Below are 17,024 nucleotides of genomic sequence, written 5' to 3'. Positions count from 1 at the left end.
TTTGCTTTGGCAGTTGTGCTCAAAAATGAACAGATAAATATTCCTTTTCCTGCAAGAAAACTCAAATCATTTTTTGCTCTAAAACGTCAGACTTGCAAGTTTTTGGTTACATTAAGATCTTGGAGAAATCTTTTGAGAAACTAGTTTGAAATTGAAGATAGCTCAGTAAGTACCTCGTGTTTCTTACAATTGAATGTTCATTGCAATAAATTCACATTTTATTCGGTTATCTAAGGTTGATACCGATACATCAATAAATGTTGACACATTTATGATCGCAAAGACCGATAGAAATATATTTTCGAATGTAGTAACATTTTGAAAATTTAAGCTATATATCTGCATGTGTACTTCAGACAAGTCATATAAATCAATGTTCAGCTAAGCAAACTCGAATGCGGCGAAATTTTCTACAACTACGCAAGATATGTTAATGTACGAGAGCGAGGACTGGGTTTAATTGCAATCGAATTCCGCATGCAGGTAGGTCCGATTGATTATTAATTTTGCCGGAAAAAATTCTGCGTTTGGAATCGTCGAGCATAATCAGAATCAGAAAAACATTTGTCAGAACTGCCAGTCTCGGCACATCGCGTCAATCAAGTTCTTATCGGACTCACCATTAAATTGCCCTTTTGACACGATGGCGCGCGTACTGACTTCACGTATATAGTGGGGAGGCGCACGCACGACATCACGGCTCGTGGTGTCTTTATATTTTCGCGAACGTCTCCTCGTAGCCCCTTGCATTCTTGAGATTCGAGCGAGCAATCGTACCATTGTTCGCGTGACGAACTATGCACGTTCAACGCCTTGCTCGTAATTCGGACAGACAGCTAATCTTACGTGTAAATCCCTGTCTTTATTGAAAAATCAAATCGATTTGCACTCCCGTTCCGGCAAGTTAAGTAAAGTGATAGTTCTGTTTTCTCTCTTGACATTATACTACACGAAACAAGTCCGTTTTCCAACAATGCACGTTCCAATTTTATCAAACTGAAAGGTAGTATGTACTGCCGTTCTTCAGCCTCTTTTACGTCAATCGGGTGTCGATCGAGACAAACACATTTGTACATGTAAGATAAAAACGTGAAAGACAATGCAATCGTCACAGGATCCATTGCGTAGCGTATGCGCATAGTCAATTTATTATAATGACAATCACAGCAAGTAAACGAGAGCCATTTTTTCTGTTTGAAAATAAATTTTCAATGTTTTCACTTCTTTTAACTTGATGCACTAGAACTAGACATACTCTCAAAATTGATCATTTAAAAAAATTCATCCAACGATGATAAATGTTGATGTATATAATTATTATCAGTATTTTATTTCAATTTGATTATATCCACAGCGAAGGCTATAGGTGCGATTTCGTTTTCGACGAAAGTTAACGTGCAATCGATATCGTCAGAAGCTAATCCCGGTTAAAGATTGTAAAAATTAAAGTCGTTATAAATCTTTGACAAGTGCTATCCATACGTACTGTCAAAGTGACTTAATTCATGCCACAACTGCATGAATGGTATCAAATGAAAAAATAATCAAAAATCTGAAAAATTGAAAGATGACGCGAAGTAATTTTGAGACCACAGATTTGCAGCTTTTGGCGTGTGAAAATCCTTCCTAGGTGCATAATGGTGGATCGTGTGATCTGACCGATTGTCGAAAAACAAAAATTGCAAGAGACGTGGTAAGCTTAATGTAAGATTATTCGAAATAGTGACAGTTCTTGGGCAGACTCCCACTGTCAATCGTGTATATGTTCATCTGAAACTCAAAACGTGACTGCAGCACAGAGACGAGCCAACTTTTCCAGCAACATAACACGCGACGAGCTGGAAATATTTTGTCGCCGAAGCAGTTCGTTTGGCTTCGTGAGAATACGCTGGTATTGGTCCGCGTGATTCCCGGGCTGCAACGCGCAGGACTTTTTTTTTATTTGTCGATTGATTGCCGGCAACCAGATCAAATTTATCGTACGACATATATACACACGACGTTTGTTTCGGTGCTGTATCCGGTTGACGCACTTGTTAATGCATCGTGGCACGAGACTTGCACTTTCTCGAAAATGCGCTTCGCGCCTGATCCGAGCGCCGATGCCGGAAGACGCGCGGAGAACGCGTTCTTGGATTATCAGCGAGGTCGAGCTGCAGATCGCTGCGATCAGTATAGTGCGATGAGCTTGCGTCTGACTTATGGGCGCGCGAAAATTTTCAACGAAGCCAGACTTAGGGGATAGTATGAGTATCCTATCGACGTGCTTTGGTCGGCTTCCTGCTCTTGATCGTTGCTATTATAACTAACAGCCATTGTTAGGCACGGCTCGTTTCGATTCGACTTTTCATCTAATTATAACCGCGTTCGGACTCGACTCGAGGCAGCGCTCTCTTGAAATTTATCAAACGACTCATACGAGCTTCACGTGCAGATATCGTACGGCTTGATTTGCAATTCAGGACGACGTCGACGATATTGGTCGACGGAATTGGTCGTTTGTGAAGGGGTAAGGGGAGGGGGGGGAGGAGAGCGGATAATTCGCTACAACAACGGTACGTTGTAGTTCCGAGCGCGGCAGACAAAAGTCGTCGGATCGGGGTTTATTCACTGGATATATCTCGTGACGCGCCCCGTCTTCTTCTTCGAGAGCGAAGAGCTACGCGCGATGGTTCAACGATATCGTCCAACGTTATCTCGGCAAGCCGTCCTGCGAGTGACCTACGACTGCTTGGGCCCCGGCTCGCGCGATAATGGACCATTGTAGGGGCGCGCGCGCGGCGGGATCCGCTTGTCGCCAACCAATCCCTAGCGTTCTCGCGGCTTTTCTCCAATGTATAAATTGACCGGCTGCATTCTACGGATCATTGATTTGGGCATCGACCCGAGCCGTCCGTCGCTGAATCCTCCGCTCTTCTTCCGCAAACTCCGTCTCGCGCGTACGGTCTCCGCACTAACGCGTCATGGACATCTTTGGGGACACGAAAACCACCGGACTGGAGCATCTCAGCCTCGAGCGGATGCTCGAGGACAATCTGCCCGAGCCTATCCTCGCGGAGGTCAAGAGGATCCTCTATGGGCGTGAAATCGAGTGAGAGCAATACATTATGTATACCTATATTGAAAGTTATTTTTTCTGTACATGACTGTTGTCAGCATTTTGCTACGGTAACTTCGCGAAACTAACGACATACTTCGTGTAAAACTATAGCGTAAAAATCATTGGTTTCACTTGAGCGCGCACATTATCTCAACAAAGTTCATCGCAGCGTGTTATTATTCGCGGCTGGCGATTGCAGCTATCGAGTGTCTTTCAAATTGTTCGTCAAGCGATAATGTCAGTCGGGCGAAATTGAATGGTAATTAATATCGTTTGTGCCGCTCGCCGAGAACAATCATGTTCCGAAAAGTTTGCTCATTGCACCAGCTAGGACAAGAGGCATTCCGCAAATATTCGATCGAAACGCGGAATGTCAAAAGATTCGTGATACACGTTGGGCCGAACTCTGCTTTCCCGCGACGGCTTCCTTGCGTTTTCAATGAACAGCCAAGAAAGACAAGGCCAACCTAAGCTAGGGCTCGGATTCGTCGAATAAAAATCGTATGCTCGAAATTTCAAGCCCAGCGAAGCGCTGAACCGGGCGCGCATGTACATACATGTCACGGGAGCTTCATACCCCGACAAGGGCGTTTGCCCTTGCGACACGAGAGGTCCGAGCTGACGCGTCGGTGCAATTTGCAGAAAGTTGGACCTGCCGAAATTGGAAGGCGAGCAGAGCTTCGATCTGCAGGGCTACAGGATGGACGGCGCGATGGAGGAGCAGCTGCGCGCGCCGCGGCTCGTGCGCGTGGCCCTGATCCAGCACGCGATCGTGCTGCCCACGAGCGCGCCGCTGTGGGAGCAGCGCGACGCCATCTTCAAGAAGGTCGGCGGCTACGTGGAGCACGCGGCCAAGTGCGGCGCCAACATCGTCTGCCTGCAGGAGGGATGGCGTGAGTAACCGGCTATCGTCGCGGCTCGAGCTCGCCAGCGCGACTATCGCCGTTTCGGCCGAGGGCGGGGGGACGGGTGGCGATAGCAGCTTCATCGCTGCGGAACCGTGTCGAAAGCGCGTTGCTCGGCGCGTATCAGCCGTGTAAAGTCGGCGAAGGGGAACCGAGCGTGCGAGAGAGCGCGCAGCTCACGGCCCTGTCCCGCCTCCGTTGCAGACATGCCGTTCGCCTTCTGCACCCGCGAGAAGTACCCGTGGTGCGAGATGGCCGAGGACGCCTACCTAGGGCCCTCCACCGAGCTGCTGTCCGGTCTGGCGAGCAAGCACAACATGGTCATCGTCTCGCCCATCCTGGAGCGCGACCACGTCAGGGGCGACGTGCTGTGGAACGCCGCCGTGATCATCGGACCCGACGGCCGCCTCATTGGCAAGGAGCGCAAGAACCACGTTCCCCGCAAGAACGACTTCAACGAGTCCACCTACTACATGGAGAGCACCCTCGGCCACCCGGTTTTCGAGACGCCCTACGGCAAGATCGCCGTCAACATTTGCTACGGTCGCCATCATCCGCTCAACTGGCTCATGTACGGCCTGAACGGCGCCGAGGTAATTGATGACCGCGCGCGCGCGCGCACCTCCGAGGCCAGCCCGCTCAGCCGCGATCGGTCCTCGATTGCAGATCGTGTTCAACCCATCGGCCACCACCAAGACGCTCTCGGAGCCGATGTGGCCGATCGAGGCCCGCTGCCACGCCATCGCCAACAGCTACTACACCTGCGCGATCAATCGAGTGGGCACCGAGCTGTTTCCCAACGCCTTCACTTCCGGCGACGGCAAGCCAGCCCACCGCGACTTCGGGCACTTCTACGGCTCGAGCTACGTCGCGGCGCCGGACGGCACGCGCACGCCGGGCCTAAGCCGCAGCCACGACGGCATGCTCGTCGCCGAGATCGACCTCAACCTCTGCCGCCAGATCAGAGATCTGTGGGGATTCAGGGTGAGTTCACTTGGCAGGCCCACTTGGCGCCTCCCCAACTTTTTCAGGGATCGCAATCGTCCTCGCCACCCTCCCCGCTGTTGCAGATGACGCAGAGGCTGGAATTGTACGCCAAAGAACTCAACGAAGCCGTTCAGCACGACTTTAAGCCGCAAATCGTCAAGCCTTCCTCGGCTAATTGACAGCTGTGCTTCGTCTAATCGTGTTCTTCCTGCCCTACGGCGTGTACACTTTCTTCGACGCCCCAAATCCTCCCCTTTCTTGCTCCCTCTCATTTTATCTCATAATCTTTTTATACCAATAAAATACATCGAACATAAACTATTTCTTCGATTTTATTAAAAACCTCTCACCAATAGCTTCGAATCGGAGGTATTCTTTTTCATTTAATGCCGCGCAAGCTATTTTCCTTGTCCAGAAATAATCCGTCGCAGCGACTCGTAGACATGTAGTTCAGCTATAACAGTTATACATATAACATATGTGAAAAAGAAAAATCGTTTCGTGCCAGCGGTTGACGTTAAAATAATAGTCGTTTCTGTCCATCGTACGCGATATATCTGTACGAGTAGATCCCAAAATAATATACACCTCTCTAGGGTCCCGTGCCATACGCACATGATTTTTAATCTAATTTATTCGCAATTGCGGGATTTGCGATTATACAAGAACTAGTAACTTTTATTCTCACGTACGAGGCGAAAAAATGCATTTGCATCGTGAAATAAACAAGCTTGCGTAGATCTGAGTATTGCTTAGCGAATCTATACGAGCTCGTTATACTTTGCGAAAAAAAAAAATTGTAATTAAATTCTCGTCGCCGTCAAAGGCAGCTCTTCAGCAATGCAGCGTGTTTTTTTAATTATTGTTTCGCGCTACAAATGCGACATTTTCTAGATGCCCGCTTGCTTCTTTTTTCCTCTTTAATTAAATCTATAAAAACGCGTTCCCACTTATCCGCGCGTGAATGTGCAAGTCATTGCCATGGCGAGAGACGTGATTTTCCGCGTGAGACGCCATGTATACGATTTTAATTTTTGATTTGTTGGTCGTTAGTATCGGTGCAGCAATTACAGGGAATTACAATCTACCAGCATTAATCTTTTATATAAATTCCATGAAAGCGAATAAAATCACGATATAGCCCCTCCCTCTCGCCCAGCTAACCAGGACAAAATTAGTTTATTGAAAAAGCGCTCCACTCTCGCTACCCGGTACAGATTTCACGGAACGTATTATCCACCAAATTCAAAGTCGTTCATGGGATGAAGCCTTTTGCGTTAACCGAGTGATATTTATGAGATGATGCTTCGACGAGGATTTTGCGCGGAGAAGGCCGTTTCGACTGCAATGGGAAATGTTCGCGAGCGGTGGAGGGGCTTTCCAAGAAGCGTGAAAGAAGGCGAAAGCTGGGCTGGTATGGTGCGTTCGCAATAGTCGATCTGATATTCCGAGACGTTGAGCGAGAATGGAGCCAGTTGGTATAAGCCAGCGGTCGCGGTGCGCGCAGCTCGCGAGCGAAACGAGGCGGCGGTGATATAAAATCGGAATTTGGAAGCGACGCCAAGTGGCGCGCGGGGGCCTCGAGTCGACGCAAATAAACAGCGCCGCGGCGCACGCGGCCGAGGCGTTAAGCTCGCGCAGGCAAACACGCCCGACGCGGTGGTTCGAGACGGTTCTTCAGCTGCGGCGCCGCGACGGCATCGCAATTATTTATCGCGCTCCGCTACGATAATCCCTCGCTTCTGAGAACGTCAGGCGGCTTTATTTATAGCCGCGGTGCCGGCAGCCGGGTAGGCTCTCCACCGCGAGAGAAACGCGCGCGTAACTCCGTAACGCCAAGTCGGCCGGACGGCGGCGGGGCGGCGGGGCCGCGGCGCGCCTTCCAGCGGGGCCCCGCCTCGCATATATACGGGAGCCGGTCGCGGCCGCTGGACAACAATCTGTCGCCGGAGCTCGGGCCGACCGCAGCTCGCCCAGCCACAGTCGGACAGCGCGCAAGGATGGACCAGTCGTCGCTGACGGTGCAGCAGATCCTCGAGGACCACGTGCCCGAGCCGCAGCTGCAGACGGTCAAGCGCATCGTCTACGGCCGGGAGCTGCAGTGAGTATACGGGGCGCGGCGAGCCACGAGCGGCCTGACGCGAGCGCGACCCGTTGTGCGCAGGGCGCTCGAGCTGCCGGCCCTGGAGGCGCCCGCGGCGTGCGAGCTCAAGGGCTACCGGATGGGCGGCGCCGTGGAGGAGCAGCAGCGCGCGCCGCGGCTCGTGCGCGTGGCCGTCATCCAGCACAGCCTGGCCGTGGCGACGAGCGAGCCGGTGCGGGCGCAGCGCGACGAGATCCACCGCAAGGTCGTCGGCTACATCGAGCACGCGGCGGCCAAGTGCGGCGCCAACGTGGTCTGCATGCAGGAGCTCTGGAGTAAGGGCGCGCGGCCGACGCCGTAGCCGGTCGCGCGACCTCGCTCACCCGCTCTCGCTCGTTCTCTGCTCGGCAGCGATGCCCATGTCGTTCTGCACGCGCGAGAAGTACCCGTGGAACGAGTTCGCGGAGGACGCGCTCACCGGCCCGACGACCACGCTGCTCGTCAAGCTCGCGCAGAAGTACAACATCGTCATCGTGTCGGCGATCCTCGAGCGCGACTCCGCCAACAGCGACGTCGTCTGGAACACCACCGTGGTGATCAACTCGGACGGGCGCGTGCTCGGCAAGCAGCGCAAGAACCACATACCCCGCAACGGCGACTTCAACGAGTCCACCTACTACATGGAGGGCAACCTCGGCCATCCGGTCTTCGACACGACCTTCGGCAAAATCGGCGTGGTCACCTGCTACGGGCGCCACCACCCGCTCAACTGGCTCGTGTACGGCCTGAACGGGGCCGAGGTAAGTACAGCGACGAGGCCGTTGCGCCGAGCCGTCGGGACTGAGCGCGCGCTCGGCCGCAGATCGTCTTCAACCCGTCGGCCATCATCGCCGACAAGTTCGAGACGCTGTGGGAGATCGAGGCTCGCTGCGCGGCCATCTCCAACAGCTACTACACGTGCGCCATCAACCGAGTGGGCACCGAGGTCTACCCGCGCGAGTTCACCTCCGGCGACGGCAAGCCGGCCCATAAGGAGCTCGGCCAGTTCTTCGGCTCCAGCTACATCACCGCCCCCGACGGCACCCGCACCCCCTGCCTCGGCCGTACTACCGACGGCATCCTCGTTGCCGAGATCGACCTCAACCTCTGCAGGCAGATGCGCGACCTCTGGAACTTCCCGGTCGGTACACGCACCTCGCGTTCACGCTCGCCGTCGTCTCCCCTGCAGTTCTATTGCAATTTCAATGCGCTCGCGTTCTCTCCGCAGATGACGCGCAGGCTGGATCTGTACGCGCCCAGACTGGCCGAAGCTGCCAGTCCGGATTTCCAGCCTCAGATCGTCGGAAAGTAGTCGGATCGCCGGTCAGCCTGCTGCGCTTCCTGCTCTGCTCGTCTAACATTGCAGCTGCACGTCCAGGTGCGATCGCAGCCGTCGTCGCATATTACTGTATACACAAGCACTACACGCTGGACGCTCTCTACTTCGTTGTCTCGGCTCTAACTTTCTTTCTACCTAGCGTTTATTTTTTTAAATTTATATTACTTCTTCCATTACACTAACTGCAAATATACAGGTACATACATTCAACAAAGTTTAAACAATGTCGCTGTTATTTCTTGAACCTTTGTTCATTTGGTCCTTGCGGATGAAACGAACGAGCTGTAGCGTTTCAAACGATACGAAAAGGCGTAGCGTCGGAAAACTGTTACAAACAGGTTGCGCTGACGACATCGATTGCTCTAAAGGAATTTTAGCTAACGTTCCAAGTGACAATCATGAAACAGCGAGAAAAAGTACACGTCGTTTACTTTGCTAAACGCCAAGATTGTACGTGGACACGTGGCGTCCGCCATGAATAACGACGTTCGAATATGTCGAAATATTGCTCTGCTCATTCGGAAACGATGGTCCGCGCGGCGTCTCGGCCTCGGAATAATTCTTTGTATATAGTGGACGTTCGCTCGAGTTTCGTTCGAGTCGACTGGTGGAACGGAGCGAGCGCAGTGCCGGTTTCGAGAGAGGCCGATGATTATCCAGCACCGCAAATATTGTTTGTTATTCATGCGTGTGTGCATGTCCGTTTGACCGCGGCTATCATAGCGCGTCATATCGGCTGCGTGCGCGTGGCACCTGATAATAGTCGCGAGACCGCGGTGTCGACGACGCCAACGAAGCCACAGCTGTTACGAGCTCGGAAAGCTCGCGCCAGCCCGTGCCGTTCGAACCGGTCGAGCGGCTGCAGAACGGAACAACGACTCGAGAGAAAAGTAAAAAGGACGGCGCGCACAGCCGATTAATATCGATTCGAGGTGGTCGCTGGGTAATGAGCTCGGCCGACGCTCGAGTACACCGGCTGTTCGAGTTGCAGCCCGATGGACTTCGGTGTAGATGGATTCAGCGCGATGGGGATGCGCTATTGGCCGACTCGAGTCTCCCCTCTTCGCCAGCGCTCGCCTGTATCCGCACTATATAGATTTCTACATCAAGTGTGATCGGCGCAGCCGTAAATGTCAGCTGATTCGCTTCTGACGTTCGGCGTCGTTATTTTCCGTACAACAGGGCGGACCGCACCGGCATCATCGCCACTTACTCTGCCAATTTCTTGGCCGATCGACAGTCTTGGTATGAAAACGTATATAATAATTAAAGGCGTTAGCGCGCTCGACATCGCTTATCAAAAGTCGAATGTACATATGCAAGTTGCTCCACGGTATCGTTCGCCGGCGTTTGCCTCGCGATATTTTTTCATTTGCTCAAGAGCACATCGACGGTAATGTGCAATCAAGTGCAGATTGTCGTGCAGCGCATTTTCTCGCAGCTGCCAATCGGCTCTATACGTCAATGCCACGCGCGCGGACGAGATTAAAAGAAAGTTAGTCGTACTTGCCGAATATTACTCATATTACTCTATTGCAGTGAACAATAGCAGCTGTAGTTTACGCTATTTCAAAAGAGAAATCCAAAGACAGCCGCACAAGAATCGTTGCATACGCGTCGACAGAAAAATTACCACGCTCCAGAGCAGAGTTCGGCCAAGGCGTCGCAGCAAGAATGGATCTGAAATTGGATCAATTGTCCTTGGAAGCGGTACTGGACGAAGAAGTGAGCAAGGCCAACAGTTCGTTCGTGAATAGGCTGCTCTATGGCCGCGAATTGGAGTAAGTTGCTGAACTACCTGTACCTTTATGAACACGGAATTTCGATGCGATACGGCACAGAGTGTACTCGCAATTCAAGCGAACGTATGCGGCAATATTGCGCGACGGCACGTGAAAAGAAAAGTTCATCGCGTTCAAATGCAACAGTCGTCGAATGCGCGCAAGTATTCCATGCATACGGCGCAATTCCATCCGCAGATCGCTCCGAGACAAGCAGCCTCTTATCGCAGCATCAGGAGATAGAACTCTCTCTCTCTCTCTCTCTCTTTATTTGTCAGATATTGACTGCACGTGATATTTTGATGATATTAAGATGGCGAAACGATAACGAGCGACCAATTTGCAGTAAACTCAACGTGCCCCAACTCGACGAGGAGAAATGCGAGGTAGCTGCCTGGCGTTTGGACGGCGCCAGGTTCGAGGAGCTTCGGCCGCCAAGGGTCATACGTGTGGGCATCATTCAAAACTCGATCGTTCTGCCGACGGATGCGCCCGTCGTCGACCAGCGCGCTGCCATTCACAAGAAGATCGCCGACTACATCGAGCACGCTGCCAAGTGTCAGGTCAATATTGTTTGCTTGCAGGAGGCTTGGAGTAAGTATTCCAGCGGAACGGCGTAGCCTTAACGCTCGCGCGCAATTTTTCAATGCGCGCGTTCTCTGTCCCGATCAGCCATGCCGTTCGCCTTCTGCACGCGAGAAAAATATCCTTGGTGCGAGTTCGCTGAGGACGCCCTCAGTGGGCCCTCCACCGAGCTGCTGTCCGGACTGGCGAAAAAATACAAAATGGTCATCATTTCGCCGATTCTCGAGCGCGACAGCGTCAACGGTGATACCATTTGGAATACCGCCGTGGTGATCGGCACCGACGGTAAAGTGATGGGCAAACACAGAAAAAACCACATACCCAGAATCGGCGACTTCAATGAGTCTACCTATTATATGGAAGGTGACACCGGGCATCCGGTCTTTGAGACGCCTTACGGCAAAATCGCCGTAAACATTTGTTACGGCAGGCATCATCCGCTAAATTGGTTAATGTTTGGATTGAACGGAGCCGAGGTATGCGTACACATTTGTCATCCAATTCGGCTCGCATCTGCATCGTTCGCGACCGAAATAGTTCGTTGGATTTTCAGATCGTATTCAATCCATCGGCAACGGTGGGCAATTTGTCGGAACCCATGTGGCCAATCGAAGCAAGGAACGCTGCCATTGCCAACAGCTACTACACTTGCGCTGTCAATCGAGTGGGCATCGAAAGGTTTCCCCATGAATTCACATCAGCTGATGGGAAACCAGCCCACCACGACTTCGGACACTTTTACGGCTCTAGTTACATTGCTTCGCCTGATGGCGCAAGGACTCGCGGCTTGAATAGGCACAAGGACGGATTACTCATTGCCCAGTTAGATTTGAATTTGTGCAGGCAGGTCAAAGATCTTTGGGGATTTCGAGTAAGTATTAAATCACCTCCTCCAACTGCATTTAATGTCAATACAGTGTAGCCCATACAAATGCATCTTATCTTTTCAGATGACGCAAAGATTAGAAATGTATGGTAAAAAGCTCAACGAAGCTTCCCAGCCTCAATTCAAGCCGCAAATCATTTGAAAGGGAAATGAATGATGCAACTCTGCCAATATTGCTTTATAAAAAGATGTATTTTATAAAATAACTAAAAACTCCAAGTCAGAAAGTGTTCTTTTCCTCCTCAAATAAACGCATATTCTTTTATGCAATGTGGACTTAATAATAAATTAATGAGCCTACAAAGTAATGAATCTAATTTTTTGTACAAGCAAATTATTGCTAGCTGATAAAATTGTCAACTTCACCATCAATCGCTCGTCGGTGATGCGTCGAGTGACGACGACGAGTTGCGCGTTTGTTTTTGGTAGAGCAATGCGTCTTGATATGCTTTCTTTACCGCTTTTCTGTCCGTGGGTTTTCGAGACTCAATCAATTTGCCATCGTCCAGCTCTTGAGATACGCCAAGAGATTCGAGCTTTTCTCCTGGTAACCATTGCCTAGAATGACAATATGCGTATTGCTAACTATTCAAATGTAAATTCGTCGCAATCGAAATTCGATGTATCAACTCACCAGGTCCTTTTAGTATCGAAGAACAATACAAGGTAAACCCGTTCCTTGTGATTATTTCTCAAAGCGAGCACGTCTTCGGGCGGAGATGGTATTGGTACACCTTTGTAAACGGTGCCTTTCGGTGTATTTGGATCTATGATGAGAGCCGGGTACCACGGGTAGCCTCTGCATTTGGCCCAGACGAGCTGCAGTGCCGATAATCCTCCATCATTATCGATTTCCATCTTATCGCTCATCTCTCCAGCAGCAACTACAGCGTCATAGTTGCTGCCATCGCTGTTTTTAATGACTTTTGGTCGGTGCGCGGATAAGTCTTGTGACTCGTTCGCTGCACCGTCATCGCGCTCGGGGCTTGTCGATCGGCTGGTCGAACAACTACTACAGCTGGACGATTGACTCTCACGTTCACCAACATCGCTGTCCGTACCTCCGGTTCTATAAGGGATACTTTATAATTAACAATTGTTCACTTACTTGACAGCGACGATTACGAGTATGATTCAAACAAAGTACCTGTATACTCTAAAACTGTCGCTTTCTTTTTTTTGCTCATTCTCGGGACTTGATCGATGTACCTGACCGCGACTCGCGCGAGCTTTGGCTTTGCGCGTAAATAGCACGGCCGTTCTGCGATTCACGCCACCACCAACTGCAGTACCAGTACCTGTACTCCCGCCGCTGGTATTTGCAGTACTATTGTCACCTGGACTGCCACTTTGCATGCTGGTCGAGGATATATCTTTGTCACCGCTGTAAAAGTTAGATGCAAAATCGTAGATTTGTTATGCCTTATGAGCATACAAGTCTCCTCAGCCTCCTTACTTACCTGGGTCGCGATTCCGAGTCATTCCGCACTCTCGAACTACGATCGCGTTTTCTACCTTTCGAAGCTCCACCAACTACTAGTTGTTGTTGTTGTTGTTGTTGTTGTTGTTGTTGTTGGTGTTGTTGTTGTTGTTGTTGTTGTTGTTGTTGTTGTTGTTGTTGTTGTTGTTGCTGCTGCTGCTGTTGTTGCTGCTGTTGCTGCTGCTGCTGCTGTTGCTGTGGTTGTGGTTGCTGCTGTTGCTGTTCCCGAGTATGCGCCTCAATCGGCTCGCTAATATCTTCGAGGGTATAGGCCAATGTGAGATCGGGATAATCTTTGCGCACTTGTTCTATAACACAACCGCCTTGCTCGCGCATCTTTAGACCAGCGCGATAAAACATGGTGTCTTTGCGATTATATGCCAAGCAATTGTTAACCATGAGATTGAAGTCAGCTTCAAACTCAACTATTGTGTTGTACTGCTGTCTGTCGATTTTTGCCTTCAAAAGAATAGAGATTCGTCAGATGACAGTAGAAAGTGTCCTGTTTGTAAAGTTGAAAATTCAAACATCACATCATACCTCCATAGTCGAGAGATCCATCGGGTGCGTAACAATGTCCAAATAATCTGGTACTTCTTCAATATTCACCGGTTGCCCGAAAATATCGTTTGGATCTCGCATCTTGAGCGATTCTAGCAATATTCTTAGCACACTTTCGAGCGGCCTCAGCTCGAACCACATGCACTTTTCTTTTCTGCAAAATCAAAAAGGAGCGCCAGTCTTAGAGAGAGATAGAGTGGGGGGCAGTGGGACGAAGCTTGATTGCTCTTTGAACGTACACTCTAAACAGTTGCTTCTTTAATTTCTCGCGCTTTCTGACCAGCTCGCATAGCAACCTAGCCCTCTCGAGGTCCTGCCTGAGACACTGCCAGTATTTAAGCTGTTTGTACATCTCGTCGCGTACCTCGCCATCGGGCGTTGGCGAGCAAGAGGAATCGGTTAGCGACGGGGGAGCTCTAGGATGAGGATGCGAACTCTGCAAGCGCCTCAACAGTGGCACTCCGTTGCGATACTGGCGCTTCAGCGTCCAATACGCTATCAGCCGTTGTATCAGCTGATTTTTCTTTGGCAAGCCGTCCGCTAGACTACCAAACAGATAGAATCAAACAAAATAGAATTCGCTCATTCTAAAGATAGAGGAAGGCAGAGAACACATAATTAGATGAGCGTACTTGGCGATCTCGCGAATGCGCTCCGGTGGAATGGTGGGTATGGAGATTACTGGAGCGCTGGAGCTCTTCTTGTTAGCGATGGCTCTTCTTCGAGCATCTGCTGGATTGGTGCTCGGCTGATAATCGGCCGGTGCGTGGGTCTCACAATAGGCTGTTTTCTGGACGAGCATCGGCTCGCCGTTAGCTGGCTGGACGGTCCGCATGCGCATACATAGCCCGGCCTGCTGAGCGCACGTCACGTGAAAAGCCGCATAACAATTGCTCTTGTGACATTGGATGCAGGCGCCGACGCCGCGGCGTTTACACACGCAGCACGTCAGCCGCCAGCGCGCAGCAGGTATGCTCTCGATGCTGTCGATCGGCTCTAGAAAAACCGTGTTAGCGAAACGCACCTCTGGGATCCACAACGCACAGACCACGTGCGCCCACGTTGCCGGCCGATCGGTTTCTTTGAATGCACCACCTATGTAAAAAGTCAGCGAGCCATATGTAACGTTGCTGTAATCTGCGAACAACCACGTCACGTGGACTTCTCGCGTAACAGACCTCGATTGGGACAAAGAGCACAATCCACCGCTCGAGACGGACTCTGAAGACACCTCCTGCATAACCACTGTCCCTCGGGAATGTAAGGAACTCCGTAACAGTCTTGATGTACTGCCAGATTACACATATCGCAAAACAGAATCGCGTTGCTATTCTGGCACTCTCCATCCATGCAGATGCAGCAAACTGCATCCTCGTCAGCAGCCGTTACCACGCCCGCTGCACTACCACCATTGACCTGCTGCTGAAAGTAGGATTCTTTCTCCAGACGATCCATCAGCAGTTCAAAAGTGTCTGGCTCCAGATTCGGGACGAGTCCCGAGGCGGCTCTTCGTTCATTTACAATAGATAGCCATGCTGAGTCTTCTTCGTCGAGATCGTACTCAATCTCACCTGAATTATGTTTACACCACCATTAATGATTAATAATCTAATTGCAGAAACGAATGAATCTATATCATTGGACATTGAATGGCTAGAGCAATCAACATTCAATGCAAAGGAAATAATACAGCAGTGTTTTACCGTCCAATTCCTCTCCACTACGTTCCATAAACCTAACATAAGAATTTGGAAGTGGCTCAGCTTCACCAATTTGATTTTCATAACCTTCTAATTCTTTAGCTACTGCTACAGGTAAGTTGCTTAAAATTGCCTTGTCTTCTTTTTCTCGATCCTGAGTGACTGTTCCACTATTCTTATTTGATAAATTTTTATCATCTCCATTATGCTCATCTTGTGAGACTATAGGCAAACCATCTGCAAAGACAACTTTGTATGGTTTGTTTCCATCTCCTGGCAGCAGTGGTTTCACCTGAAATTGGATATCTTATCTTATTTACCTACTACAACTTTTGTAATTGGCTCATTGTATTATTTATTAGTAAATTTTAGGTTTGATAGCATATAATATACAATAGTAATAAGATATAGCAATATTTGATATAAAAAACAAATATTAATTTAGTAAATTATATAAAAAATAAACATTATTTATGTACAATAACTAATATAAGTAATACATAAGAAAAAAAGTTAACAAATGATCTAATGATTTTTGTAATTGTAAAAGCAAAACTGTAATACCAGATGAAAATTAAACATGAACTATGCATAGTCACCGTTACATTGCAACTACGATCCTTCCAAATTAGATGATAAAGTGAAGTGTAGGAAATTATTGTAGTAATTTCAAAAATATCAATCAACATCAAAACAATTATACAAACTGAATTTTATTTTATTTATAGCAATAATCGAATAACTCTTTTTCCAAATTTCTAAAGTTAATACAAAAATTGTATTCACTTATGAATGGTTGGTGTCATGAATCTACAGGCAAAATAATTGCAAATAGTTTTAAGGCTTTTAACTCATATGTGTAACTCAACATCTATATTATCAAACTGCAGAGAAAATATTTGCTGCCAATCATATGCAAAGCTAGAGACTTATTGTTTATAAATCTCACTAGCAGCGTAGGTACTCACCAGTGAGTACTTGTTAGATTCCTGTTGAACTGGAGCAGAATCAATGCCAGCATAAATGGAAGAACCACCACCAATGTGGCTTTGCACATCAACGGAAGCTGCAGCAAGCTTGCTCCGGTTGTTGCGTTTACCCTTCTTACTCTTCTTGCTGGAATGTGGCGTGCTCTTCATCTTCTTGCGCCTACTGATGCTGCTTACTACCGGCCGACTTGGCCGGCTTTCCGTCGTTAACTGCTGCAGTACGACTGCTTTTTATTAAACACTTGCAGGGTATAGTATATGTACTGTTGGTGACAAGTTGATGAGGCGAAGCCGGTCCGTGCTAGCGACTGTTGACCGTAGCAATGTTGCGCCAATAAACTTTGCCTAACTTTTAAGGTTAAGTTATCAACATACGTCGCGTACGTACGCCGCGCGCGCGTCGGCTCGCTTCGCTATAGCTGCCCAGCTGCTAGTGAATGTCTATAGTATATGCATGCATGTACTACACCTTACAGTTCAAATGAATTGAATTTTTGCGAACACATACGCAAGCGCATGCTTGCTTGCACACACACACACACACACACACATACACACATATTATACATAACAGGTTGGTATGTTCTAT

At 49.3% G+C, this 17,024-nt stretch overlaps 4 protein-coding genes across 4 annotated transcripts; 3 read left to right on the top strand and 1 right to left on the bottom strand.

The window, feature by feature from the left end:
- Nucleotides 1-2,561: 2,561 nt before the first annotated feature.
- On the top strand, nucleotides 2,562-5,285 carry LOC131669696 (beta-ureidopropionase-like). The gene is made up of 5 exons (XM_058944772.1): nucleotides 2,562-3,091; nucleotides 3,743-3,993; nucleotides 4,210-4,598; nucleotides 4,672-4,989; nucleotides 5,076-5,285. The coding sequence occupies exons 1-5, from the start codon at nucleotides 2,964-2,966 to the stop codon at nucleotides 5,169-5,171; spliced, it is 1,182 nt and encodes a 393-aa protein (XP_058800755.1). The 5' UTR covers nucleotides 2,562-2,963; the 3' UTR covers nucleotides 5,172-5,285.
- Nucleotides 5,286-6,653: 1,368 nt separating this feature from the next.
- On the top strand, nucleotides 6,654-8,663 carry LOC131669665 (beta-ureidopropionase-like). The gene is made up of 5 exons (XM_058944712.1): nucleotides 6,654-7,093; nucleotides 7,157-7,410; nucleotides 7,487-7,875; nucleotides 7,938-8,255; nucleotides 8,343-8,663. Exons 1-5 carry the CDS (start codon nucleotides 6,993-6,995, stop codon nucleotides 8,424-8,426), a joined length of 1,146 nt encoding a protein of 381 aa, XP_058800695.1. The 5' UTR covers nucleotides 6,654-6,992; the 3' UTR covers nucleotides 8,427-8,663.
- A 172-nt stretch (nucleotides 8,664-8,835) lies between these two features.
- Nucleotides 8,836-11,993, top strand: LOC131669666 (beta-ureidopropionase-like). The gene is made up of 6 exons (XM_058944713.1): nucleotides 8,836-9,698; nucleotides 9,993-10,234; nucleotides 10,581-10,828; nucleotides 10,907-11,295; nucleotides 11,373-11,690; nucleotides 11,770-11,993. The coding sequence occupies exons 2-6, from the start codon at nucleotides 10,128-10,130 to the stop codon at nucleotides 11,845-11,847; spliced, it is 1,140 nt and encodes a 379-aa protein (XP_058800696.1). The 5' UTR covers nucleotides 8,836-9,698; nucleotides 9,993-10,127; the 3' UTR covers nucleotides 11,848-11,993.
- Nucleotides 11,911-16,808, bottom strand: LOC131669664 (peregrin). The gene is made up of 10 exons (XM_058944711.1): nucleotides 16,415-16,808; nucleotides 15,450-15,738; nucleotides 14,925-15,317; nucleotides 14,379-14,841; nucleotides 13,986-14,291; nucleotides 13,726-13,900; nucleotides 13,166-13,644; nucleotides 12,853-13,089; nucleotides 12,340-12,774; nucleotides 11,911-12,263 (listed from the first exon to the last, which is right to left on the bottom strand). Exons 1-10 carry the CDS (start codon nucleotides 16,583-16,585, stop codon nucleotides 12,074-12,076), a joined length of 3,138 nt encoding a protein of 1,045 aa, XP_058800694.1. The 5' UTR covers nucleotides 16,586-16,808; the 3' UTR covers nucleotides 11,911-12,073.
- Nucleotides 16,809-17,024: the final 216 nt, after the last annotated feature.

Source organism: Phymastichus coffea, unplaced genomic scaffold, assembly GCF_024137745.1.
Source record: "Phymastichus coffea isolate CEN01 unplaced genomic scaffold, Cenicafe_Pcof_1.1 PCOF00096, whole genome shotgun sequence".
In the NCBI taxonomy this organism is placed as follows: Eukaryota; Metazoa; Arthropoda; class Insecta; order Hymenoptera; family Eulophidae; genus Phymastichus; species Phymastichus coffea.
This window is presented reverse-complemented; position numbering and strand designations above follow the sequence as displayed.